Genomic DNA, 10,995 nt, shown 5'->3' on the forward strand with positions numbered 1-10,995 from the left:
TGTGGCTTCCCTACGGATCTTTGTGGCTCGTCGGAGGAGATCTCGTCCAGATGTGGAAGTTTGGGAACCTACGATCCATTCAGCCGTCTTGCAGCTATTTATTCTCTGCATTATTTGGCTTTGCATATTTATGGCTAACCACACAGTGCATCCATAGCTTAGCACGCGCTCTATGGTACAGCGGTTAAATTTTTTCAGGAGGTTGAAGGAAGATTATTAAAAAAAAATGCTTCTTGGCCTTTTAAATAATGTGGGTGGTGTTCGCTGAGATGTGCAGACGGAGGAACTTGGAGTCTGTGACTCAGTGGCGGAGCTACGTGGTTTCTGTGGCTGCAGGACAGTTTGACAAAATGTGGTGCAGAACATCAGTTCCACTGAACCACCATTTCCGCACCCACCACAAATTCCACGGGAGGAGAGCGGCAGAGCTGAAGCTAGACGTGGTATGAACTGTAAGAGGTAGGTAAGTTTTCCAGGATTTCTTTGGTCGGTTCTGGTCAAGTTTTCTCACTTTGTTGACTTTGAAAGTTCAAACACAGACCTGATCTGTCTCTTCGATGCCACATAACAAAATTTACTTGACCCTTCTTCATTGTATTCAGAGAGTATCATGCCATTGCTTCCTAATATATTCATATATATTTCTGACTTCATGATTGACATGGATTTTGTTTTGGAGGTAACAAGACGATCAATGGGAACAAGCTGATATCGGTTTATTAATATTCACATTTTTGCAGATTTCCTTTTAACAAATCCGTTCACAGGAACGGTGTCAGGCCTACGGTTACAAGGTCCCACTAAAACAATAAATAAAATAGTGACAGTTATAATAATGAAAACAGTCATCTAAGACTTTTCAGTTATCTACATTGCCTCCTAAAATCAGTTATGACTCCTTTGGTCTTTCTGGTATTGAGGTTGAGGTGTCTGTCTCTGGAGACTCCTTCAGTTAAATTGTCACTAACAATACAAATTGTGTCCAGATCCTTTATAAAACCACAGATCAAGCCCAGAGGAAAAGGGGGAACAAGGAAAAACTCCCTTTTAAATGGGAAGAAACCTTGAGCTCATACGGATGGACCCATCTACTTGTTCTGTAGCGACAGTGATGATTATTTCATTATTTCTGCCGCATTTTAATAGCCTGTTGTATCGTAGTTGGTTCTGGTCTTTTGTCATACTGACACTCTGGGTTATTCTCTCCTCAACACCAGTAAAAACAAAAGACTGCAAAAGAAGACAAACTTGTTTCAGGGAAGGTGCATCAAAAAAAAATAGTTTGAAACCGGATTTACAGGATGCAGCACCTCGACAACTGAACTTACGATGACCTGGCTGACTCTCAAACAATGTGTCCATAAAGATAACGAGAGCGTCTTCTAAAGAAGCGCAAGTTCAAAGATCTACAAGGAAATGTGTAATTAGAGTTGATTATGAGGATGTTTTCCACCTCATGTACATTAAGTGCAGAGTTTTCATCTTAATCGTAGTGAAACCAGACACAAACTTTCTAAGAAAGCAGAAAGGAAGAGTTTCTATCAGTGGAAACTCAGATTCAGCGAAGAACAGACATGAGAGCAGTGCTTTTAGAAACAATTGAATAACGCTGAATCATGTCGTACTGTTTATTATACCACTCACACACAGCAGATAAGAAGCCCAAAGGTCACCCAATGATTTTATAATGGATTTAATATGTATTGAATACAACAGGAGATGAAGCCTGGAGGATCAGTGCAGGTACATCCAGTACGTCAAGTAACAACATTTTAAAATCATCCACATTCATCATCGTCCAGTTTGAAATCTGGAGCAGTTTCCCTGGAAAACAACAAGCAAAGCAACCACAGTAAAATAGATAAAAGCTTGTTAACTGTTTTGTCCAGAAAGATGACATCAGAAGAAGTGTTAGGGCTCAGTTTAGAGTTATTAAAACTTTACTGGTAACGAGTAAATCTGATGTGGATGTAGTGAAATTGAGTGTTTTTAACTAATGACAGGGCTGGTGGGAAACCTCTGCTACTGACAAAACAACACAAAAGAGAGTCCAGATTAATTATCTCTGCCTATAACAACAACAACAACAACAACGAAAAACAAACCTGGTAAAGGACATTTTGTACTGATGTAACACTTATTGTCAAGCTGGAGCTGGAAACTGGTTTGTGCTGTTGGAATATTAACATACCTGAGAGCGGCAGCGTAACATCCACAAAAATAAGCCTCTATTTGGGCGAGGAGCTTGTTGTGTTTGTCTTTTTGCTTCTGCTAACGCGTGAAAGGCGAGATGGTCAGTTGCTGCGTTTCCATTACTCCTAGAAATGCGCAAAACCCAAATATCGCAATAAAAAAAATGGTGTTGGAAGTGCCTACATTTCGAAAAACTCCCAAATATCTAAAGCTAAAACATTTTTACGCTCTCTAGATTTGGTTTTTAAGACGCATCGATTGAGAAGTGTATCGCAAAAATGCAATGGAAACACTTTTTTTTTTTTTTGAAGTCCATTTCCTCAAAGTTAAGTCTCGAGAATTTAAAGAGAATTATGGGATATTTACGAGACTTACAGCTCATTCGGCAAACATGCTTCAATGGAAACGTGCGCAAAACGTAATTTATTGAAATTTCAGAAATAACGCTTAAATTTTGCAAAAAAGTGTAATGGAAACGCAGCAAGTGTCTCACAGCAATTTTGTGTGAACAACAACTAAACAAACAAAAAAATAAATCTCAGAAAGGTCGATGGAACTTCCACGTTCTTACCCATACTTCATGAAACATCATAAACATACCACAAAAGAATAAATAAATAGTATTTACAGGCTGGTACATAATCACCATATCATGTATATGTATTAAGATGGAACAGCTAAAGCTAAAGTAGAGCTCCCCCTGGTGGTGACTGCCTGCAGTATAGGTCATAAGCTCCACCCCCTTCATGTTAGTGGGCGGGACTTGGGCCGAACGACTTCATTTTATGTATGTATGTATATAATGCATAATTTGTTTTGATTCCGTTTCGCTTTAGTTATTTGACGCTATAGAAACAGCATAGTGGAGACCAACAGTTGCCATGCCAACCACTCGGTAAAGCGGTCCCATAGGACTGTGAAAGCAAATACAGTGTATAATCAACATTTCCTTATAATGTGGAGGTAGAGCAGAACGTAGCTTTAATTAAACAAAAACGTGAGTGAGTCATAGACATCGTGGCTCCACTCTCGGACCGGATCAGACTCTGGCTCTGAAGATAATGGCATCAGTTTGACCAATGCCAGGAAGTGGGGATGCGTTGTAAATATTTAGATACAGTCTATGCAGTACGTAACCCTTCAGAAAGCCGCTACTTACAATCAGACTTTAGCTTTCACGGCGTATGTGAAGACCTTCATGAATTCCTTTCAGAAAGCCATGGTTCAAGACAAACCACTATGTGTGGGACAATCAGCTGTTCGCTTTACTTATTTTATCACTAGCGGAGGATCCGACTCTTCCCCGAGTTCGGTTTGTGGCCACCAAAGTGGACGAAGCCAACCCGAGTTCGTCCTAACTGGTCATCTTCTTGCGGGGCAGGTAGGCGTTGGTGATCTGGTTCATCACCACCAGGGCAGGGAAGAGGGGCAGCAGGAGGAGCGCCCACCACGCCACTCCCTTCACGGTGGCCTGGAACCAGTCCGAGAACATGGCCGACATCACGGTCACCGTGGCCAGCAGGTACACCACCAGGCCGCAGGTGGCGTGGTACAGCTTCAGCCTGGATGGGGAGGAGGAGACGCGCAGCAGTTTGGGGAAGACGACCGCGATGCCGCAGGCCGCTTGGAGCGCGGTGGCGGCCAAGGTGCAGGTGCCCAGCAGGCTGTGCCAGGAGACCAGGTGGGGGAGCTCGGACACGTTTTTACTGGCCACCATGAAGCCCAGGCCCGTGGCAGCAGCTATCAGCACCAGGGCCTGGAAGAACCAGTGCAGACGGACTTTACACTTCCGAGACTTGAAGCAGAAGGGAGATCCCTCGGCCGAGAAGAGGAGGATGCCTTCAGTCAGGCACAGGCAATACTGCGGAGACAGAATAGGAAGACAAGATAATCACGTTTTTTTTTTTGAGAAACACATTCCATCATGTCCTTACATCAGGACACATACAAAACATTAAGCTAAACTATATAAATATGGTGGAACTGCTCCTCTAAAATGAAGCCAAAGCACGTAAAGCTCCCCCTGGTGTCTGGCTGCAGTACAGGTTATAAGCTCCACCTCCTCCTTGTTAGTGGGTGGGACTAAAAACACTAACGTATGTGTCAAATTGTTATTTTTTCAAAGATAGTTTCTCTTATAAAGTTCATACATACTCAAAAGTCAGCGAAAGTTTCCATCGCCATTGTTGAAAGTGAAGCACAAAGTACAAACAGAAATGAACCTAAAAACAGACACAGCGCCAACTAGTGTTTGGGTGGTGTTATTACAGATGAGCGCACAAGTGTAAATGACTCACACCAGCGTAGACTACATGCGAAAGTTACGACATCTAGGTACCGCGGTCCTATAAAAGAGCCCTGTGAGTAGGACAAAAATAAATAAATGAGAACAATGTATAATCAAACATTTCCTTGTAAGTGTTGGAGTCGGAGCAGAACATATTATTAATTAAACCTGTCACACAGGTAGGTCCATGTTTACACACAGTATAAGGCTTGTTGTTATTAACTCTGAACTGTTTGTGTCCTTTCTACATAACCTCATATTGAACCCCTTCAAACTGAGTGGCAAAAAGTGATAGTTGAACATGGAGATTAGCAGCATTAGTTTGAATCACAGGCTTTAATAGCATCTAAATTTCAGAATTGTTTTTTTTAAAAAGTGAAGATGTTTACAGATATCTGCCAAAGAAAAGGGAAGTAAATGTATTACTGCTGCATTACAAGAAACAACTGGAATCCAGGCACAGAAACCTGGTGTTGTGGTTCACATTTAGTGTCTGGTAATGTTAATTTATGCTGTATTTTTTGATTTTTTGATTGAAGTCAAACCTTAAGTTAGTTCTTAAGTTACGTTCTGGAGGGCTGTCAGATAAGTTTGCGGCTGTTGTTGTTTTGTCGTAGTTACGGTCGAAAGTAACTATTTTAGTTACAACAATAAATAACAATAAAACAGTAAACAGAATATTTGTGATCACTCCTCATCATCCTTTTAACGCTACAGTATTGTATGGCTAAAGTTACCTCTCAGTAAAGCTCTTAGCGTTAGCATCTTTTATTTAGCTACATTTATCATAACTGAGATAAACTAAAAATAACTTAAACTAACTGAAACTGAGGCTAATCCACTTTTTCTGTGTTGTGTAAAGTACCAAAAGGTCGTACCTTAGTATTACCAGGTGAACTGATTTCTGGGCACATGTCAATGTTCATGGACAATTTGTGATTTGGTAGTTTTTATAAATCATTGTCGAGTCCAATTGTCCTTAATTTGATCTGATAATCCACATTTTTCCCGTCTCTCTGTATTTACTGATACATTTCACATGTTTTTGCCCCTCAGGGGGCGTGGCCTCGGGCATCAGTGGCGTCAGTGCACACCCTCTATATCTATAGAACAAATAATCAAGTAGTGGCTACAACCTCAATGACAGGAGTTCAGCTCAGATATGAAGGCTGACGTCCTGCAGCAACGTCATGAAAAAACAAACACCGACTGGAAAGTTACTCCAGTGTCCTCGCGAACATAGTCCATTCGTAACACAATAGCTGGTGCAGTGATGCAACGCGGCTAGTTAGTGCGGCCACCCCATCTATTATTCAAGTGGAAAAAAAAGATCCCGAGTCGAATGCTTTCAGGAGAGTGAATACAGTTAATATAGTTTACTACATCTCAACGTGACTGTAGAAACAAGTTTATTATACAGGTTGTAATAATATTTCAGTGCAAATAAAACCTAAATTACCCTAAAAATAGAATAAAAGCTATAAACTTGAAGTAGATGATCTACCTAGTCAACCTATGCAGACAATGAGATCTACGCTTCAGTTCAATTCAGTTTTAATTTATTTAGGCAAGAACTTCACGATACGATACACGATACGTATCACGATACTTGAGTCACGATACGATACATTATTGCGATATTATGATACTGCAACATATTTCAATATTCTACATAGTTCACTGAGAATTTTTAAATGCAGCTTAGAATACACGTTGTATATGTGTACATCAGAAGACTGATAATTCATTTTAGTCAAAAACAATATTTGTGTTTATAGTTGTACCGAATAAATGGAGGTGGATGTGTTCACGGCCCCTTTTTCTTTGTTTTTATTTTAAAATCGGTATTAAGACGCTAAAAATTGATATTGTATTGGATGAAAAAGCATCACGATATATTGCCATATCGGTATTTATTTTTTTCCCCCACCCCTAGTTTTAATTATATGGCGTCAATCACAACACAAGACATTTTACAAAACCTGGTCTGAAACCTCCAGAGCAAGCATGAACTCTCTTTTTAACAGGAGGAAGCTCACATGGAGGAAAACATCTGCTTGGGGCCGGACACACAGAGATAAACAAACATCTGAAAGAATAAACCTCAGCCCTCGGCTCCAGTCCTTAATGTGAAAGACTACAACAAAACAGGCCAGACATCTTCCTCTAATCATGGACAAATTTGAACCGTAAGTAGACAATTGTTTTACATAGTTGTCTATGTGTTGTTTGGTCTTCGCTAGGCTTTCTAATCGAAGACTGATGTCACAGTCCTCACTGATAGGATAAACATGCCGGCTCGTATTAGTTATCAATTAACATGTGTGTGGAAAGAGAAACACAGCGATGTCGTGTTTGGACCGTTACTTACAGCAAGAGACATGCAGACTGGATGCCAAGAAAAGAGACCTGGAACAGAGAGAAACACGAGTGAGCATGTTACAGCCTGAAACTATCAAATAAAAAAATAAAAAAAGTAAATAAAAAAGTTCTAATTAATGCGAAAACTGCTTTTGGAGTTTGACATGAGTCTCGCTCTAAACTTTCTAACCAGCTTCTGATTAGAAAACGATCAAGTGGCCAGAGATCTGCTTTCTCATCAGTGCAGCTACAACCAAGGAGGTGGAGGTCCAGGTCAAACCTGCAGCCTGTAAACATCAACAGCGTGTAGAGGTGGTTCAGACCTATAAGTACTTGGTTCTACAGCTGGATCACAAACTGGACCAGTCGGCTAACGCAGACTCAGAAAAGTCTCTATTTCCTCAGGAGGATAAGATAACTTTCAGATAAGTTTAATATCTGATGGACATGTTCTACCAGACTACTGTTGGCTGGGGAGGGAGGACTAAGAAGAAAGCAACCTCACAGCAGGACAAGCTGATACAGAAGCAGGACTCTGGACATCGGTGACAGATTAAAAGGACCTTGAACAAGCTCCGGTCCATCCATCATGGACAATGTCCACCACCCTGAAGACTCGCTTTGAGGAACCAACTGGACTGTGGTCATTGATGATACTACTTTATATCCTTTAAACCGCATTATACATTCATATTATTATTATTATTATTTAACTATTATTATCTAACATAGCTGTTTCCATCCGGCTCGAAGGAGGCACATTTTTCAAGTCGTTTGTGTACGAGCTGATATGAAAGCAGGAGCCGTAGTTGCCCTAAATAACAGCCCCCCGATGACTCCTTTCCTCTGCCGTCCACGTCCACTACATTTAACGTATTTCAGTCACCTACAGTCAAGTGGAAAGTCTAAAGTCTATACTTGATTCGCTGCGTCTGTGTGCGTGAACCAGCAGACAGACTGACTGACTGACTGAGCACACAAACCAAGCCAGATGCATCCAGGCCAGGTCATCCCCGGATTAAACCAGATCCTCTCGCTGGTGTTTTAACTGAGATGAACCTCCTCGGCTGTGGAAGTGATCGGCACCATGTTTTGTGCTCCAGGTGTGTTTACCAATGGTAGAAGAAGGTTGCTCCATGTAAACATATAGGCACCTTTTTTTTTTTTTGTTTGTTTTTTTTTAACGAGAACCTCAAATTTGATATGAACCCTGCAAACATTGTGAAACCATCTTCTCCGCAAAATGAATATTATTTCTCTGTCAGTTTTTTTTTTAATCGTTTTTATCAAAAGTATATTGTTCCAAGATCACAGGAGTTAAACAAACTCTTAGGAAAAACAACCAATATTTTGCCTAATCTTTATTCCCTAACTTTATTACTGCTCAAATGTGTAACCTCCCTTATTTATCCATTTATCTATTTATAGATTCCATTGTGCTCATTGGTATTTAACTTTAAGCTCCCTTCTTTTTTTATTCTACTTCTATCTGTTGTTATTGTATGTCCTCGTGTAATAACAGTGTACCAGCTGTCCGAACCAGCTGCTGCGTCTGATCTGATCTGATCTGGTGATCATCACCCACGCATGAATCCACTCACTGGTTCCGGGTCTGGACAGGAGACAGATGACCAGGGTCAGTCCCGCTCCGGTGGCGTGAGCCGCTATCGCCGCCACTCGCCTCATCCACACGTAGAGCCAGAAGTCCCGCATCCCCAGCCCCTCTCCCACCGGACTGTACTCCACGTCGGACGGCATGCCCCCGGCCCGGCCCGGCCCGGCCTGGCCCGGCCTCGCCTGGTCCAGCCTGGTCCTGCCTTGTCCGGCCCGGCTACCTGAGGCGCACTGCGGAAGGTGGAAGGGGTGCACCGAAAGCGAGAGGCGCGACGTGGGACTTCAAGTGCTCCATGATCCGGAGAGACGAGGAGGAAGAGGAGGAGGAGGAGGAGGAAGAGGAAGCTGAAGCTGAGCTACACAACATTAGTGATGTGCGGATAGATACTGACACGCCGATAAGCCCGATACCAGATCTTCACGCTCTAAAGTCGATCCTCAAATCAAAATGTCGATACTTTTGATACTTCCGTTGTTCCAGGTAATCTATATCATTAACAGTAGAAAGTAACTAAACTATTGTCGAGTGCATTTTTAGGTGTTTGTCACCAAACAATGAGAGTTGAAAAATAACTTTCATACCTTTAAGTTTCACTTCATTGTCTCATTTAAATGCAATTTATTTTCTTTATCTGACAATTTTGTTCAAGATTAACGATCATTTTAATTGTTTTGTCCAAGAGTCCCAAGATAAGGAAGAACATATGAACCAGACATAAGAATAAAAATAAAATAAAATATTCTTAAAATAAAATATGAATAAAAATGAGGTAGTAAAAAATATAAAAATGTTAAGTCCAATTTACATTAAATATACAAAACATTATATACAGACATGAGCTATACAGACATTTTAGCCAAAGTGTCTCACAAATAGTTTGACATTTAATCACCCCTGAATCTCTGATCCCGTTGGAAACACAACCACAACACAAAATATGAGGCATTTATGATGAGGTGGACGGAAGAGAAGAGAACAGAGTCACAATTAAGATGCAAGTTTTTAATTTTTATAGTGTTATTATAGTATATTGCTATATTTTAGTGTTGAAACAGCATTTTCGCATATTCTATATTGTACTGTTCCTTTAGTTGTATGTCGACATAGTAATGAGCACTACTCAATATACTCAAGTTTAATAATAAATAACTGTGCTGTATTGTTTAAAGCTATTGATTTACTGACTACGTTATTTTTATTTTATTTTTCTTAGATAAACAGAGACATTAGTTATTGCATAAATATCGTATGCGATACCAGCTTGAATTTTACTCAGTATCGGATCGGAGAGGAAATCGGTGTTATCGAACATCAACACATGACGCACAAACACGCCAACACTACTTCCGGGTTTTTATTACCATTTCCTTCCCTCTGTCTGTTCTTTCTAGATCAAGTCAAATATAAGAATGAGAGATTGTCTCATACATCTCACATCTGCACTGCTTTAAATCTACTACATAGAACTATGTTTGTGACTAATATCTGAACAAACTCCGGGACTGATTTTACATCTCGGAGGATCGATTAAACAAACACAAACAAACAACAAATACAACGAAAATAAATTTCGTGATAATGAAGAACACCCGACAATTGGTTGTTCGTTTTATTTTACATAATTAGTATGCTACGAAAACTGTTGTTGTAGTTCTAGTCGCACTGTTTTTCTCTCATCATAATACGAAACTCTGGGGACGATTCTTCCGGGCGGAGATCGTTTTAAACCCCACATGGAGGGACAGGTCATTCCTGCCTAAAACGGGACTGTTTTTCCATATACTTGGGAGGGACGTCTTACCCCCGTGAAGTCATGAAAGCTGTTTTAAATAGAGACTGGTTGAATGAAGAATAAATGCATCTAACATTATAATTGTAAGTATCTTTACGCAAAAAACAAATTAAGGAAAATCCACTCTAATACGTTTTGATGATTGGAAAAATAGTATCTACTTTTTTTTTTTTTTTTAGATGGGACAGAAGTATTTCAGGACTTTACACTGTGGGCTGATTTTGAGTCTATGGTCAGACTGTGAATTTAAAAACTGGGTCAAATACAGACTCTGCGTCCAGGGCGCACTGCGCACTCTCCACTCCCACTAACATTAAACCCTAGTCCACATACACACACACACACACACACACACACACACACACACACACACACACACACACACACCAGGGTATTACGTACCCGACGGTGTCAAACCTAGAGTCCGCGGGCCCAAAAGCCGCCCGCCAGAGGGTCCAATCTGGCCAAGCGCAAAAATTCCATCCAAGACAGGTTTAAGACCTAGAATTAAACAGAAATTACACTTCTTTTTCTTTAGAAATGTCTAGTTGATGTGAACACATTCATCATGTGCTTTATTTGAAGTTATTTATCGATGAACCCTGAAATAAAATCTAAATTTTAACCCTAATTGTACAATTTCCAAAGACTTTTTATGTGAAATTTTTCATGGAGAAAATCAAGATTAATGAGTTTACAATATATGGTTTCTTGTCCTTAAGTGGAAATCAAATGTAAACATGTATT

The 10,995-nt window shown here is 40.4% G+C and overlaps 1 protein-coding gene across 1 annotated transcript; it reads right to left on the reverse strand.

The window, feature by feature from the left end:
* Positions 1-1,677: 1,677 nt before the first annotated feature.
* On the reverse strand, positions 1,678-9,476 carry LOC125007320 (probable transmembrane reductase CYB561D1). Its single transcript, XM_047584059.1, has 3 exons — positions 8,443-9,476; positions 6,852-6,889; positions 1,678-4,054 (listed from the first exon to the last, which is right to left on the reverse strand). The coding sequence occupies exons 1-3, from the start codon at positions 8,597-8,599 to the stop codon at positions 3,548-3,550; spliced, it is 702 nt and encodes a 233-aa protein (XP_047440015.1). The 5' UTR covers positions 8,600-9,476; the 3' UTR covers positions 1,678-3,547.
* Between the last annotated feature and the right edge of the window lie 1,519 nt (positions 9,477-10,995).

The sequence above is a fragment of the Mugil cephalus genome, chromosome 4, assembly GCF_022458985.1.
Source record: "Mugil cephalus isolate CIBA_MC_2020 chromosome 4, CIBA_Mcephalus_1.1, whole genome shotgun sequence".
Classification (NCBI taxonomy): domain Eukaryota; kingdom Metazoa; phylum Chordata; class Actinopteri; order Mugiliformes; family Mugilidae; genus Mugil; species Mugil cephalus.

What these genes read in the sequence shown, in the direction of transcription:
- LOC125007320 (XM_047584059.1), bottom strand. Translation starts at nt 8,599, where the DNA reads ATGCCGTCCGACGTGGAGTACAGTCCGGTGGGAGAGGGGCTGGGGATG. An exon ending in CCTGTCCAGACCCGGAACCA is followed by an intron (nt 6,890 to 8,442) that starts GTGAGTGGATTC and finishes TCTCTGTTCCAG; the next exon opens with GTCTCTTTTCTTGGCATCCA. An exon ending in CAGTCTGCATGTCTCTTGCT is followed by an intron (nt 4,055 to 6,851) that starts GTAAGTAACGGT and finishes CTGTCTCCGCAG; the next exon opens with TATTGCCTGTGCCTGACTGA.